At 69.8% G+C, this 15,630-nt stretch overlaps 4 protein-coding genes across 4 annotated transcripts in view; 2 read left to right on the top strand and 2 right to left on the bottom strand.

Annotated features, from left to right (window-relative positions):
- Positions 1-978: 978 nt before the first annotated feature.
- Positions 979-6,283, top strand: CHLNCDRAFT_49788 (hypothetical protein; the record flags this gene model as incomplete). Its single annotated transcript, XM_005851314.1, has 9 exons — positions 979-1,122; positions 1,184-1,319; positions 2,606-2,823; positions 3,038-3,382; positions 3,522-4,730; positions 4,859-4,910; positions 5,352-5,687; positions 5,868-5,994; positions 6,172-6,283. The coding sequence occupies 9 exons, from the start codon at positions 979-981 to the stop codon at positions 6,281-6,283; spliced, it is 2,679 nt and encodes an 892-aa protein (XP_005851376.1).
- Positions 6,284-6,473: 190 nt separating this feature from the next.
- On the bottom strand, positions 6,474-10,944 carry CHLNCDRAFT_48452 (hypothetical protein; the record flags this gene model as incomplete). The annotated part of the gene is made up of 16 exons (XM_005851017.1): positions 6,474-6,590; positions 6,769-6,849; positions 7,027-7,085; positions 7,252-7,332; positions 7,563-7,689; positions 7,926-8,048; positions 8,233-8,321; positions 8,528-8,603; positions 8,797-8,850; positions 9,077-9,186; positions 9,380-9,446; positions 9,602-9,676; positions 9,882-9,969; positions 10,170-10,271; positions 10,524-10,669; positions 10,795-10,944. 16 exons carry the CDS (start codon positions 10,942-10,944, stop codon positions 6,474-6,476), a joined length of 1,545 nt encoding a protein of 514 aa, XP_005851079.1.
- Positions 10,945-11,441: 497 nt separating this feature from the next.
- Positions 11,442-13,893, bottom strand: CHLNCDRAFT_137593 (hypothetical protein; the record flags this gene model as incomplete). Its single annotated transcript, XM_005851016.1, has 8 exons — positions 11,442-11,546; positions 11,720-11,777; positions 11,937-12,022; positions 12,238-12,336; positions 12,486-12,598; positions 12,772-13,072; positions 13,232-13,642; positions 13,798-13,893. 8 exons carry the CDS (start codon positions 13,891-13,893, stop codon positions 11,442-11,444), a joined length of 1,269 nt encoding a protein of 422 aa, XP_005851078.1.
- A 1,084-nt stretch (positions 13,894-14,977) lies between these two features.
- The window catches only part of CHLNCDRAFT_17068 (hypothetical protein), a gene marked incomplete at both ends in the record, with an annotated part of 2,217 nt that continues 1,564 nt past the window's right edge, over positions 14,978-15,630 (top strand). Inside the window, 2 exons of the mRNA XM_005851313.1 lie at positions 14,978-15,065; positions 15,273-15,359. Coding sequence (XP_005851375.1) covers positions 14,978-15,065; positions 15,273-15,359 — 175 coding nt within the window. The remainder of the gene's footprint in view (positions 15,066-15,272; positions 15,360-15,630) is intronic.

Genomic DNA, 15,630 nt, shown 5'->3' with positions numbered 1-15,630 from the left:
TGCTCTGCCGTCGCCGCCTGCTGCGCGAGCGCCTCTGAAAACACCGCCGCCTGCTGCGCCACCTGGGCCGCCGCCGCCTCCGCCACCTCCTGAGCCTCCTGCCGCTGCCGTTGCTCGGCATGTAGCTGGCGACGCAGGTCGGCAACCAGCACCGCCTGGTCCTCCTCTGCCGCCGCAGCAGCGGCGTCGGCGTGCTGCGCTGCGGCGGCGGCGGTGGCGGCCGCCGCTGCCTCTTGGTGGGCCGCCTGCTGCCGCAGCGCCGCCGCCTGCGCAGCGAGCGCGGCATTGGCGCGGGCCAGGGCTCCGCAGCGCGCCGCGGCAGCCGCGCTCTGCCCCGCGGCGGCCTCCGCGGCGCGTGCCGCCTCCCGCTCCCGGCCTGCCTCGGCCGCCGCCACGCGGCCGCGCAGCGCGGCGGCGGCGCCCCGCTCCCGCTGCAGCGCCACCTGCATCTGCTGTCTGCTGCTCACCGACTCCTCCAGCTGCCGCCGCAGCAGCTGCACCTCCGCCATCAGCGCATTGCCTGCGTGGCACAGCGTGGCATGGGCAAGGCACAGCATGGCACAGGCATGGCAGGACGGGGCAGGGGACGCGCATAACACAGACTGCGGAGCAGCCCAGCCCACGGCACTACAGGGAGGGATTCCCGCGCGAGAAACACATACAGCTGGGCACCCGCTGCTCAGCAGGACTGCCCACGCCCCTCGCCGCAGGCTCACCGGCTGCCAGGTCAGCGGCGGTTGCCAGCATGGCGCCGTCCCCGCCGCCGCCTCCTGCCGCCGCCTCGCTCCGCTCATACAGCAGAAGCTCCACCTGCTCCTCCAGCAGCTGCTGCCGCTGCTCCGCTGCCCACCGCTGCGCCGAAGCCTCTTCCAGCGCCGCCGCCAGCGAGGCCTGCTCCGCAAGAGCGGCGGCCAGGGCCGCCGCCGCCGCCGAGCGGCGCGCGTCGGCGGCGGCCGCCGCCTCCTCTGCCGCCGCGGCATGGCCGCGGGCCAGCTGCGCCTGCTCGCCGTAGGCCGCCGCCGCCGCCTCTGCTGCGCCCAGCGCCAGCCGCAGCTGGGCTGCTTCCAGCTGCTCGGCAGCCACCCGTCGCTGCAGCTGGTCCACCTCCAGCTGCTGCCCCAGGTTCCTCACGAGGGCGGTACTGCCGCCACCGCCGCCGCCGCCGCCGCGCTCCTGGCTGCAGCCCGGCGCCTCTGAGGGGCTGCCTCCAGGCGTGATGCGTGCCCGGGAGCCGCTGCCGCCGCCGAGCGAGGCGCCGGCAGCGGCGCCGGCACTGCCGTCGTCTGCCGCGCCGGCGGCGGCGGTGGTTGGCTGGTCGGGTGTCAGTGGGAAGTCGAGGAGGCGTGCCAGCTGGGTGGCGGGGCTGCCGGCGCCGCTGCCGGCGCCGCTGCCGGCCCCCGCCGCCTCCTCGCCATCGCCCTGCCGGGCCTCGAACGCTGCATTGATGTGCAGCTGCCGCAAGATGCTGTTGCTGCTGCGGGGCCCGATGCCGTCGCTCGCCGGCTCCGCTGGAATCGGAAGAGCCTCCCTGTGCGGCGAGCCCTCCTCCGCTGCTGCTGCTGCTGCTTCCTGCGCTGCCGTGCTGCTGCTGCCGCCTGCACCGCTGCTGCCGGCGCCGGGGTCTTGCGGAGGGTAGTGCAGCGGTGCGGATCCGGGGCTTGAGAGGACGACACTGGCGCTGCTGTGCGGCCGCGCCGCTGGGCTGTCGGCTGCTGCCGCTTGCTCCGCGGCTGCTGCTGCCGCCGCTGCGGCCAGGCTGAGGTTGGACCCCTCGCTCTGCTCTGCGTCCCAGGCAGCAAACTGCCAGGCGGGCGCCTCGCGTGCCGCCAGCTGCGCCGCCGCCGCCTCCCACCGCTCCCCCTGGCCTGCCTCCACCGCTCCAAAGTCTGGCAGGGGAGTGAGGCGGAAGAACTCCGCTGCCGCGCTGGGACCGCCGCTGCCACCCGCGCCGCACAGCCCCATCACGTCTGACTCGTCGCCGGCCTCGTCCGTGCCGGCATCGCCAGATGCATGGCCGTTGGCGGCGCCGCCGCCGACCGTGCCCTCTGCCTCGCCCTCCTCCTGGGGTGGCGGCGCGGCCGCTGCGTCGGCTGCGTGCCTATCGGCCGGCATCAGCCACTCTGCGCCCGCCCCGGTGCAGTCGGTCAGCAGGTCGCAAGTCTGGATGAGGTGGGCCTTTGCCGCTGCAGGCGGCAGCGGGGCGGCGGCGGCCGGGGCGGGAGCCGCGCTGCTGATCTCCCCGCCGCCCTCCGCCATCTGGAGCCGCGGGTGCGGTCACAGGGGCGCAAACGGGCGCGTCTGGGGCCGGCTGCCGCCGCGTTTGCACAACCACACCCGCAGCAGTTGCGCCCCGTGGCAGGCGCCTGCCGGGCAGGTGTCAGCAGGTAGGGTGCCGTATAATCACGCTGTGGCGCGCACCAGGCAGCCTGCTGCAAGCCGATTTTGACTGCTGGCCTCCTCGAAAGGGCGGTCGCTGGCCCCAGACCCAGCCCCTGTCCCGCCAAGGCGTGGGTGCATCTGCAGGGAATGTTTCATGTTATGCACGCCTGCACTGCTGGCACCCAGTCAGCAAGCCGAGTCCAAGCCACTGCCCTGCTTCCTGCAGCTGCCATTCGACCGCCCTGCACATCCTCAAGTCACATGGATGCGGATGAGCAGCATCGCATTGCAGTTTTGGTGGAGCGAATTTGCAGCAAACGCAACCCGGCACTGGACGGCGGCCTGCTGGCCCAGATAAAGGCGTTGTGCAAGCAGGGAGGGGACCCGCGTGTGATTGCCGCCTGGCAGGCACTATGGGGGCAGCTGCGGGCGCCCCACTCCCAGGTGCGTTGGCGGCAGGCGGCTGGTTGCGGGCGACTGCTGGCCTGTCTGTCAGCACCCACCCCTTTTTATGCTACGGCAGTGGTGTACGTCCTGTCATCCAGGAAAGCATCAAGCTGCGGCACTGCGGCACTGCCGCTGCTTGACGCCTGCCTGCCGTGGGACTCACCCCGCCTGCCACCCGCCTGCTGTTACCCCTGCTCCCTGCTCCCTCCAGACTCGGCTGCTGGCCCTCCTGGTCTGCGAGCAGCTGTTCCAGCGCAGCCGAGCCTTCCGCCTCGCCCTGCTGGCCAAGCTGATGCAGGCAAGGCGCCGCTTCCTGGCACCAGCGCCATGCAGCCACCCGCTGCCAGCAGCCGACTGCGGTGCCGCCGCCAATGCAAGCTCCCTGGCACACACCAGCCAGCCCTACCGTATGCTCACCCAGTCTCCTCATCTTCTCACTTCTGTGAAGTTCCTGGAGGCTGTGCTGGGGGTGACCAGCGACCGGCCGCTGCCGCCGCCGCCAGATGCGGCCACCTCCCTTCGGGAGAAGGCTTTGGAAGTGGTGGAGGGGTGGGAGGTGCAGTGGGGCGCCAAGTACAAGCAGGCAAGGCTTTGCTGCTGATGCTGATGCTGGTGCTGCAGGGCATTGCTGCACCCGAGCTCGCTCCCCTCGCTGCCGCCATGGCGTGATTGTGCCCTGCCGGCCCTGCCTGCAGCTGCCTCTGGCGGTACGTTACCTGCGGGACACCCTGCAGTGCCGGTTCCCCGGTACCGCCAGCTCCCGGGCGGCTGCCGCAGAGGCGCAGCGCGCCGCGCGCGAGCGGCAGCAGCAGCTGGCCCTGCGGCAGCGCCTGGCGGCGATGCTGGGGGGCAGCGACGCAGGGCCGGGGGAATGGCAGGAGGGGAGCAGCGCGGCGCGGCAGCTGCTGGCAGAGATGCAAGAGTGCTTTGCCATCCTGGATGAGCAGCAGCAGGACCAGCAGCAGCGGCCACATCCGGAGCAGGCGCAGCAGGAGGCAGCAGCAGCAGCGGCAGAGGCGGATGGCATGCAGTGGGAGGATGTCGCAGCGGCGGAGCCCGCGCCTGCCGGCGAGCGGGACCCAGGGCTGGCAGAGGGGCTGGCAGCGTACGGGGCGGGGCATGCGCCTGATGCCGAGGCGGCGGGCACAAGTGCAGCGCAGCCTGATGGCGGCAGTGGCGGCGGCGGCGGCGGCGGCGGCGGCGGCGATGCTGACATGGACGTCGTACTGGAGACGCTGGCAGGGCTGTACCGCCAGCTGACCAACCGCACGCTGCCTCAAGTCCAGGAGTGGCTGGGGGTGCTGGGGCGGGTGGAGCCCGAGGGCGCAGCCCAGGAGCAGCAGCGGCAGCAGCTGCTGCGCGCCGCCACCCAGCTGCGCGGGCAGCTGGCAGCTGCCAAGGCGCGGTGCGAGGCCTCGGACCTCGACCTGCAAGCCCTGCTGCTGCAGCGCCGCCGCCGCCAGCGCGAGCAGCAGCAGCAAAGCGAGGGCCAGGCCGGGGAGGCGGATGCGCCGGCTGTGGCGACGGCCCTGCAGGATTTGTTTGGCGGCAGCGGGAGCGAGGGCGAGGATGATGGTGAGGGCAGCGGCAGCGGCGAGGGGGCGCTGGGCAAGCAGCGGCAGCAGCAGCAGCAGCAGCGGAATCGACGGCACTCGGGGCAGCGCGACGCTGCGGCTGGGCGCTCGAGCCAGCGGCAGCAGGGGCGGCAGGAGGAGGAGGAGGAGTGGGAGAGCCCTTACCTGCGAATCGTGGACCCCGCCGCTCCCCGGCCCCGCCCCCAGGCATCCGACGCCGCTGGGCAGCAGCGGAAGCAGCAGGAGGCGCGCGGCGACCGAGCGGCAGCTGCCGCGGCACGGCGGGAGAGCAGCCTGCCCGAGGATGTCAGGAAGAAGCTGGCTGCGCAGGTGCGCGCGCCTGCATTCCAGCCTTCGCGATGCAGTGGAGTACCAGTGCCTGCTCCTCTCCCACCTCTGTTGGGTGCCAACCAGTGCCTCCCACACCGATCCAGCCCTGCACACTGCTCGCCCTGCAGGCCCCAGTGCTGCCCTCAGGCACGCACACCATCTTCTGGGACAGCCAGGCGGGTGAGCGCAGCCGGCCCGGTTGACCCTGCCCCCCTCCCCTGCTGCCCTTGCCTGTGCGCGCCACCAGCAGGGGCAGCCAGGGCGCAACCCCTGCCCCGCCCCCCCCCTGCTCTGCCCCTGCCACCGACACACGACATGCCTTGTGCTGCCCCCCGCTCACCCAAACCTTACCTCAACCTGCTTGTATCCCTGGCACTGTAGCGCCCACTTTTGTGAGCGGTCACGGGCTGGAGGTCAGCAACCACTGGGGGCCGGTGGACGTGCACCGAGGCAAGCCGCTGCCTGCTGGCTTGGCGTGGGACCCTCGCTGACGCCTCCCAATGCGCCTCGCTTTTGTTTCGGCGGTTGCTCTGGCTGCTGTGTGTGCGCGCCTGCCATGCCTTCGCCCCGACTGCAGGCATGCTGACGCCGCACACACCGCCACAAATCCTGCCTGTGCAGAGCTGCCGCAGGAGCGGCTTGATGAGCTCTTCATGATTCCCATGCCAGCCAGCCGGCAGGCGGCGCAGCAGCAGCAGGCGTATCAGCAGCACGCCGAGCGGCGGCGGCAGCAGCAGGAGCAGCAGCAGCAGCAGGAGCAGGAGCAGGAGCAGCAGCAGCGTGGCACACCATCAGTGGCGCAGCAGTGGCCGAGCCGGCAGGGGGGCGGGGCTGGCGCAGCAGACGAGGCGGGTCCGTCGTCGCAGGGAGCGGCAGCGGGGCCCAGCACGAGCGATGGCCGCGCCGGCAAGAAAGCGCGGCGGGCGCAGGAGCGAGCTTACAACGAGGCCGTCATTGGTGAGGCATCAGGCAGGCTTTGCTGCCTGCACCCCTCCCTGCCGCTTCCATTCCACTCTTGTTTGCTTGGCGATGGCAGGCACCCGCCTGGTGGCCCCGGCACCTGCAGCAAGACAGCCCTCTGAATGCCCCAAGCTGCTCCCGAGTGCGCCCATGCGTGTGCCGACTGCTGGAGTGCAGGAGGGGCGGATCGGGATGAGGCGCTGGCACGGCAGCTGCAGGACGCAGAGGGGCAGCCGCAGGGGGCCGAGGGCGGCGGCGGGGCGGCGCGCGGAGGGCGGGGGCGAGGCAAGAAGATGGGCGTCAGGTGTGTGTGTGGGGAGAGGGCTGCTGCAGGGTGCGCTGGGCCCTACCGTGGGCCTGCCTGCGTGGCAAGCACCGAGGTCCATTCCGCAGTCAGCCCAATCGGACACTGCTTTTGAATTCCGTTGAGCATGGCCGCCACCAACGACCCCCGCCTTGCGGCGGTGGCCCCTCCCTGCAGGAAGCGGCTGGCCCAGAAGCTGCTGCGCGGGTCGGCGGTGGCGGCGGCGGTGGCAGACGCGACGCTGGCGGAGAGCGAGGCGCGGCGGGACAAGTTTGGGAATCGGTGGTGAAGCTAGAAGTTTGCCCTTCTCTGTATGCCTTAAACTCTTTCATTCGACCTGATTCATTCAGAGTCACACCCATTCAATGACATTCACAGCAACCAAGGCAGGGGCTTGAAGCCAGCGAGGGGTGCCCGGCGTGGCTAGGCTAAAGGGCGAGGCCCCGCGCAGCGTGCCGTACGTGGCAGCTACACGGCAGCTACGTGCCGCCGCCGATGCCCAGGCACACGGTCTTGATGTCCTGGAACTCAGCCAGCCCATACTTGCTCTGCTCCCGCCCCAGCCCGCTCTGCTTCACGCCGCCAAAGGGCGCCACCTGCGGCACGGCACGTGGGTCGTTGTTGTTGGTGGTGGTGGTGGCACGGTCCGATGGCAGGAGGACACGCCAGAGGTGACAGTTGGAGGGCCGCAGCTCCCAGCCTCGCGCTGCTGTTGCCCCGCACCACCACTGTCACACGCTCAAACACACCAGCGCCACCCACCCACACACACACCTCTGAAGTGATAGCCACCTCGTTCACCCCCACCATCCCATACTCCAGCCGCTCCGCAACCTGCCACGCCCGCGACAGGTCCTGCGGCCAGGCAGGCAGCCACGGGGAGGGGGGTCAGGGCGGCAAGACCCATGGGCGGCGGATGCCAAGCATCCCACATGCAGCAAACCGTCTGTGCAGGGGAGCTGCGGCCGCCTCCCTTAACCCAGCCAACCCTTCCTGCTTTGGACCAAACAGGCACCCCCATCCCCAGCCCACCCTGGTGTAAAAGTATGCGGCCAGGCCGTACTGCGTATCATTGGCCAGCTGTACTGCCTCTGCAACGCAGGGGTGGGAAGGCAGCGACAGAGAAGGATTGTTGTTCGACCGGCACTGCGGGCTGCCACCACTTCTGCCAGTACTCCTGCCGCGCCGCTCCCACACGACTTCCTGCCAGCAGCCTAACACAGCGACGGCACCGCAGGGCAGTCGGGCGCAGCCCACCGTCGTCGGTGGCGAACTTGTAGACGGGTGTGACGGGACCAAACACCTCCTCGTGGAACATGCGCATGTCGACGGTACCGCCTGTAGTACCATACAGTACCAGGCAGTACCAGCCGACACATGCAGCGGAAAGTCAGCGGGCGAGGTGCACGGAAGGCGATGCGCCGCGCCGGGAGCGGAATCATGCCTGTCGAGCGGGGAGCACCAGACACCGCCCCTCGCGCGGCGCGGCGCCTCGATACCCCTCGCCGCCAAACCCCACACCCCGCCGCCCCAGCCCTCCTGCATGCCAACCCCAGCCCCACACCCACCGATGAGCACGGTGGGCTCGAAAAAGTAGCCTCCCGCCAGCGGGCTGCCGGCCTCCCAGCTGGGGCGCGCGCCGCCGCACGCCGCCACCGCGCCCTTGGCCAGCGCATCCCGCACCTTCCCCTCCACCTGCGCCGCCACAGAGGACAACAGCTGGAAGGAAGGCAACAGCTTGCGACAGGGAGGTTCCGGTCTGGAGAATCCCCTCCCCCGCCGCTGCCCGCGGGAATGCGGCAACTGAGGCCTAACAACAGCCGACACCCTGCCCCGAGGAGCATCCCCAGCACCCCCAGCAGCAGCAGCAGCAGTTGGGGTGCCAAGCGGGGCGCCACTCGGCCTCCTGCTCTCGGCCAGGCGCCACGCACCCGGTCCACCGCCGCAGCCGAGATGAGCGGCCCCTGGGTGGTCCCCGCCTCCAGCCCGCTGCCCAGCCGCAGCGCCGCCACGCGCTTGGTCAGGGCCTCGACAAAAGCATCGTGGATGCTCTCCTGAAGCACGCAGGCGGGCAGTGGGGCAGCAGGGCAAGGAGCAGTGGGAGGGAGGCTGGTAAGGAGGGGAGCGAGGCAGGCAGGCAGGCAGGCATGAAGGCAGGCTGGCATGGGGCTTCGGAAGTCAGCGCTGTGGCCGGCAGGCCGGCAGGCAAGCAGGCAGGCAGGCAGGCAGGCCACTCACGTGCACCAGCACCCGGTTTGTGCAGATGCAGGTCTGGCCGCTGTTGCGGTGGCTGCTGCCCACCACGTCGCGGGCCGCCTTCTCTATGTCTGCGCCAGCACAGCGCCAGGTCAGCAACAGCACAGCGCCAGGGCAGCGGTACCACGGGCGGGGTGGCAGACAGCCTGCGGAGAGGGCGCCGCCTCCCCCAAACGCACTCCACTCCTCCCCCAAACGCACGCCACTCCAAGGGAGCGTCGTACCCACAACAAACACCCACCGCCACCACCACACCACCAGACACACCGCCACCCACCCGCGTCCTCAAACACGATGAAGGGCGCGTTGCCGCCCAGCTCCAGAGACACACGCTTCACCGTGGAGGCAGCGCCCTGCAAGCATCCATGGGGGGTTGAGTGTTGGGGAACTCATACAGGGGCAGATGAGAAAGGGAGGGCCGTGGGCCGCCATACATGAGGGCGGTGGCGGCATGCGCCGGCAGCCGGCTGCTGCGGGTGTGGTGGTGCAACGGCCTGCGCCTGCGTCCTGTTGCATGGGGTTCTTGGGGCGCCGGCACCTTCCCACCTGCATGAGCAGTTTGCCCACTGTTGTGCTGCCGGTGAACCCAATCTTGCGGACCTGCAGCAGGTGGAGGGAGGGGTGGGTTGGATGTCGGTGTGTGTGTGTGTGTGGGGGGGGGGGGGGTGCAGCGACCAAGGCCCGGCAAGCCGCCGGCAGCCGGCGTTGGGTTGCCGGCCGCGCACACCCTTGCGGCAGGCCCCCCACAGCACAGCACAGCACAGCTCGGCACAGCACAGCAAAGCACAGCGCAGCGCGGCACAGCACAGCGCGGCAGCCAGCCCACCGACTCGCTCTTGACCAGCGCCTCCCCAATGGCCTTGGCATCTCCAGTCAGGATGTTGAGCACGCCGCGCGGCATCCCTGCCCGCTCCGCCAGCCCTGCCAGCGCAAAGGCTGCATCATGTGTGGGGCGGGGTGGTGGGGTGGTGCGGAGGGGTGTTGCAGAGGGCGGGTGGGGCGAACAGCGCATGTTGGTGGTGGGGAAGGAAGCGGATGGTGGGCGTGGTGAGGGCAGGAACGGCGACAGCAGGCAGCGGCGCTTGGGCAGGCAGGCAGGCAGGCGCAAGGGCGGCGGGGGGTGGTGCACCCGTGAGCGGCGTGTCTTCAGACGGCTTTAGCACCACGGTGCAGCCGGCGGCGAGGGCGGGGGACACCTGCAGCACACGGGAAGAAAGGAGACAGAACGCCTCCTGCTTAGGCTCCAGAGCGCAGAGCGCTGAGTCACCCTACCGGCAACCACAACAAACCGTACTGCAAGGTACTGCATGGTGCTGTGATGTACTGCACTGCACTGTGCTGTACCGCACACCTTGCGGGTGATCATGGAGAAGGGGAAGTTCCAAGGGGTGATGGCGCCCACCACGCCCACAGGCTGCTTCAGCACCTGCAGGGGGGCCGCGCGGCAAGGGAGGGCTCAGCAGCCCGCACTCGCTTCACCCTCACACACCACCTCACACCACCACACACTGCCGCCGCGACCAGCGCACACCCCAACGCTCGCTCGCCCCACCGACACAGCCCCAAACCGCACCACACAGCCCACCGCCACACACACACACACACACACACACACACGCCCACCCACCCACCATGAAGCGGCGGTGGCGGTCGGGCGACTCCAGCACGTCCCCGCAGCTGCGGGTGGCCTCCTCCGCAAACCACTCTATGCTGGCCACGCTGCGGGCGGGCGGGTGCGAGAGTGCGTGTTGCAGGCAGATAGGGTGTGTGTGGGGTGCGTGGCATTTAGAGCCACACAACGCATTTGACAGTCGCCGTCGGCGGGCGGCCCCATGCGATGCAGCCCTAGACCCGCAATGCCATGCTCCTCCCACATCGCCCGGTGAGGGTCAGCCCGCGGGCTCCCCTGCCGCGCTCACCCGTTGTCAAACTCGGACCGCGACTCAGCCAGCGGCTTGCCGCTCTCCAGCGTCATGAGGCGAGTGATGTCGTCGCGCGCGGACACCACCTCGCCATACCACCTGCCAGCATTGGGGTGTGCACGTGTGCAAGTGCATGTGTGGGAGTGAGAGTGTGTGTGTGTGTGCGCGTGTGTGTATGCGCGCGCGCGCGCGCGCATAATTTCTGCTGTGCGTTACGCATGGAAGGCGGCATGGCGGCACGCGATGGGTCTACCCTGGGTGCCGCATGCAAACCGGCCCGGCAGCAGCCACAGGAGCAGCCTGACTGGCCCACCAGCCCACCGCCTCGCCCCACCCGCCCCACCAACCCACCGCTTCAGGATGGCGGCCCGCTCCTTGCCCGGCCGCCGCCCCCACGACTCAAACGCGGTGGCGGCCTCGGCGATGGCGGCGCGCGTCTCGTTGGCGCCGCACCGCGGCACAGTGGCGATTCGCTGCCCCGTGGCGGGATTGACCACCTGAGATCGCGGAAGGGCGAAAAACACGCTAGGGTTTGGACAATAAGAGGTGTGCAGGGGGCCGGCAGGGTGGCGGCGCAGCTGGTGGCAGGGGGGCGGCGGCGGCAGCGGCGGCGAACCCTGACCTCGAGCGTGCTGCCGTCGGCTGCCTCTATGAATTCTCCCCCAATGTAGACCTTGGTCTTGAGGATGGAGGAGTCGGTGAGCGTGCCCACCAGGTCAGGAGAGGGAGCGCAGGCGTCCCCCGCTGCCCGGCTGGACACTGCCGCTGCCATGGCTTTGCTTGCTGCCCAGAGCGCTGGTGATACGGGTGTGCCGGTTGCTGCTGCCGCCGAGACCAGCAGGCGCCGAGAGCTCCGCAGCAAGCCCGCCATGCCGCAGGGCTTTGTGCTGAGTGCTCCCAGGCTTTGGGAAGTGATGTGCGCAGCTCCCGGTGCGGTAGCTGTCCCGATCAGCGTGCGATGCTGCATGCTGGGCGCCACCCAACCGGCGGCGCCAGCAAGGCCTCCTCAGAAAGCGGGCAGCGGCGCTTTCGAGCAGGGCAACCTGCGGCTGGGTCACCTGAGAGGAGTGTCAGAACACATGAACCCCACACAGGAAGGCATGCATGGGCGGCATGGGCGGGGCGCACGCCACCAGGTGCCCGGCAGCCTCCTGTTTCGCCCAGGGGGCAGCAGGCAGTTTGGCAGCGAGAACGGCTGCTTACATGCCTCTCAACAACTCTGCATGCTGATACTGAGCAAAACGAATCCATGCCTCCACCGCGCCGCCGCTACTGCCCGCCGCCGCCGCCGCCGCCGCCGCCAGACCGCTTGGGCGTCTCTATGAAGCCCTGCTTGCGCCCCTCAAAGCCCGCCCGCAGCAGCTTGTTCTCGCGCTGCAGCAACCGATTGGCAGGGGGGTGCATGCAAGAGGGAGCTCAGCGCAGGCAGGCAGGCAGGCAGGCAAGTGGCACGCAAGGGCCGGACCAAACGGCGAAGCAAGAGCCGGCAGCCGCCGCTGGGCTCGTCATGGAGCGATGCCATTGACCTGCTGGCGGCCTGCACGCACCTTCTGCTTCTTCTTGTCCTGCTTGGCCTTGATGCGGCCGTCGATGTTGTCGCGGCGCCTGCAGCCGGGCAGGGACAGGTGAAGGGATGTCAGGCACTGGAAAACAAGGCGGGCAGTGGGCAGCCCCGGCACCGGCCTGAGCCGAGCCCGGCGCATGCTCCGGGCGCCTCTGCGCGTGCCAAGCGCGATGCAGCCAGCAGCAGCACGGCAGCCTCACTTCTGCTGCTTGGCCTTCTGCTGCTCCCCCTGCTTCTGCACCCGCTCCTTCCACGCCTCGGCCTTCTTGGCCTTGATCTTGGCCTCCTGAGGGCAGGGCGGGGCAGGGCAGGAGAGGGCAGGGCAACCGGTCAAGTGTGTGGCAGCTCACCCAGCAGGGACCTGTGCAGCAGCACAACCGACCACCCCATTATCGTGGGAGGGAGTCGAGCGGCTGTGCGATGACGTGACCAGCCCTACACCACCCGGCCAGCCTTGAGTCGTGCCACGCATCCCACACACCACCGTCACTATCCCCCCACCTTCTTCAGGCTCTTCTTCAGCAGGTTGGGATCGTCAAACACTTTGTCGCCCTTGGCCCGCTGCAGCGCCGTGCCCCATGCCTCGCGCTGCAGCTTTGCCTGCCAAAGGCAGCAGCGGCAACGCAACACGGGTCGGCATGGCGAGCGACATGCGCGGGCAGGACTTGCAGGCCGGCCGGCTGGTTGGCTGGTCAATTGGCACGGGACGCCTCCCCGCCGCCGCATGCACAGCCACCGGTGTCCCTCACCTTGCCCTCCTGGCTGGCCCCCAGCTCCGCTGCAGCCGCCTGCTTCTCGGTCGCCGCCGCCAGCAGCTGCTGCTTGGACTGCTTGCGACGCTGCTTCTTCTGCTGCCTCGGGTCTGTGGAGGCAGATCGAGAGGCAGCGGGCAGGGGCAGGTACGTAGGCGCTGTGCCAAGACATGCACGTTCACAGGCAACGCCAGGAAGAGACACAGGCACACACCCGCGGCCCAACTGGCGGCCGTCTTTGGAGCGGTGCTGCCCATTGGCTGCCCTGCTCTGCGCCCCGCACCTGGCCCAAAGTCGAGCTTGTTGAAGGCCAGGCCGCCCTCCCCGCCCTCCTCCCGCTGCCGCTTGTGCTGCTTGCGCTGCTTCTGCTGCTGCCCCTGCTGCCCCTGCGCCTGCTGCTGCTGGCCGGCGCCGCCCGCTGCCGCCGCCTGCTCGCCGCCCTTGCCCTTGTGGGACCGCCGCTGCTGCTGCGCTGCCGCCTTGCCCACTTTCTTGCGCCCCTCAGCCAGCGACTTCTCCCGCCACTGCTTGGCCTCCGCCGCCTTTTGCTGCTGCTCCTCAGCCTTGCGCTGCCTCCGCATGTCCTGCACGCGTGGCGGCGGCGGCGGCTTGCAGGTTGCGCTTTTGCAGGCAGGACAGGCGATTGCCGGCGGCAGCCAGGTGTCACAATATGCTGCCTGGCCGCTGACGATAGCTCTAGCACCCCAGGGCTGCACCTCCACACATGCAGCCCCCCTCCTCACCTCCAGCTTCTTCTGCAGCCGCTCCTTGAGCTCCTCCCTGCTGGGGGGCTTGCCCTTGGATATCGCCAGCTGCCCCGCGGCCCCCTGCTGCTGCGCGTGCGCCAGCTGGCCGCCGCCGCCCTGCTGCCCGCGCGCCGCCGCCGCCGCCGCCTCCTCCTCGCTGCCGCTGTCTGCCTCGGCGTCAGACTCCCCCTCGCCCTCCTCCTCCTCGCTGCCGCTGTCGTCGGATGCCGGTGCTCCGTTTTGCTCTGCACGGGCGGCGCGGGCGGCCTCCGCCGCTTCCTTCTGCAGCTGCAGCGTGCCTTTGGCTTGGTCGGGGTCCAGCTTGGCGCGCTTGGCCGCCTTGTATTGCTGCTTAAAGGCGGCCTTGGCCTCGTCCCGCGCGCTCTTCTTCATGTACTTCAGATTGACCTGCAGTACAGGTTGGTTTGACCGCAGGTGGTTTTAGCCAAGCATGGTGCGGTGCAGGGCAGGAGGCTGGCAAAGAGCCGTCGTCGTGTGCAGCTGCCGCTGCGGCGGCGGCCCAGGTGGCGGCTGCCGCCCTCCCGTTGCCCGCCCCGGCGCACCGTCTCCTGACCGCCATCCAGGTAATACTTGGCGGGCACCAGGTCCACCAGGTGGTCGAAAAACTTGCTGTGGGCGGCGAGCTTGTCGAGGTCCATGGCTGCGGGGCGGGCTGCGGCCTTGAAGCCTGGGCACATGCCAAGGGAGCCGGCCTAGCCAATTGGCGAACCAGGTGGCTCGCTCAGGGAGGCAGCCGGGTTTGGGTCACTCAACGCCGCTCACAGCTGCATGCACTCGCGGCCCCGACGATCCAGCGCGCTCTGGACGCCTGCACAGTTGATGGGCCTCGCCAGCGCCGCTGCAGACAAGCGATGCCCTGCGCCGCAATGCATGCCGCCTTTCCAGCGCCCTAAACTCTCCCCAGCCCGCTCCCTTAGCCCCATACGCATTTCGATCTTAACAGAAAACCTGCAAAGGCTGTCCTGACATCCACTGCGCCCTCTTCCGGCACCTCCTGCCTCGACTGCCATCCCTATGTCCCTGCTGCCGCAGCTGCTGCGGCTGGCATGCCAGTATCGATATGTCTGGGTGCGACCGCAGCTGTGCTGCATGCCTGCAGGGCTGCGCGCAGCAACGGCAGCGGCTGGCGGCAGCGGCTGCAGCGCCGTGCCGCCGCCGCTGCTCACTCGTCACTCCAGCACCAGCAGCAGAGGCGCGAAAGGCAGGGCACTGGTGCAGCAGTCGCAGCACAGGCGCGGCACGGCAGCAGCTGCCGGCCGGCGGGGCAACGTCTTCCTGGATGACTCGGCGGCTGGGCGGCGGCGGCAGCCACCTGACGACGACGTCGGCGAGCCCATGAATGCTGGGGTGCGCTGCCTGCCTGCCCCTGTTGCTCACCCGGTCCGCTTGCTTTTCCGCTGCCGGTGGGATGGGCTGTGCACGGTCGTGGCTGGGAAGGGCGGGCCGGGCTGCTGGCAGCTGATGTTTCGCTGTGCTCTCATCTTTGCGCCCGCCGCTCCTGTGCAGCCGCTCTTTGACAGCAGCCGATTCAATTACGACAGTGACGAAGAGGAGCAGCAGCAGGAGGCCGCCGGCGAGGTGCAGCAGGAGCAGGAGCGCAGCGCGGCGACAGCCGCCGCGGCCGCCGCACAGCAGCAGGGGCGGCGGCGAGCCGGCGGCGGCGCCGCGGAAGCGGCAGCAGGGGACGAGGGCGGGGTGGTGGAGGTTGTGCTGCCGCCGCCGCGGGGCGTGAGGGTGAAGAGCGCAGAGTTTGTGAAGAGCAGCACCAGCGTAGAGCAGTGCCCGCCAGCTCGCTACCCCGAGTTTGCAGGTGGGCGGGCGGGCTGGCCGTGGCTGGCCAGGGCGGGCCGGCTGATGCGGCCAGTGCTGCAGCCCGCCTGGGGCAGCGCTTCTGCTCGGCGCTTGCCTCAAGCCGCGCACCCCGCGCCTGCCCCCTGCACCCTGCCACACCCACGCATTACACACACACACACACACACACACACAGCGCGTGCCTGCCCACCCGCCTGTTTTTCAGTGATCGGGAGGTCCAACGTGGGCAAGTCGAGCCTGATCAACATGCTGACCGGGCGCAACGCGCTCGCCATGGTGTCCAAGACGCCAGGTGGGCGGCGTGGGTGTGAGGTGGCGGCGGCGGCGGCGTTGTTATTGTTGTGCATGTGCAAAACAAATAGAGATCTAGGGCCGCTGCCATCAGCGGCGGTGCGCACGCCGGTGGTGGTGTTGGCGGTGGTGTGTGGTGGCGGTGGTGGTGGTGGTGTTGGATGGTGGTGGCGGTGCGCAGGCAGGTGGCGAAGCGGTGGGCCCACCCGTGCCCGGGCAAGCGCCCCTGCCATGCCAGGCAGAGGCCGGCGGCCGGCCCCTGTCCCAGCTAT

Source organism: Chlorella variabilis (assembly GCF_000147415.1).
Source record: "Chlorella variabilis unplaced genomic scaffold CHLNCscaffold_2, whole genome shotgun sequence".
Classification (NCBI taxonomy): domain Eukaryota; kingdom Viridiplantae; phylum Chlorophyta; class Trebouxiophyceae; order Chlorellales; family Chlorellaceae; genus Chlorella; species Chlorella variabilis.
Note: the sequence above shows the minus strand (reverse complement) of the source record. Positions and strands in the feature narration are given on the sequence as shown.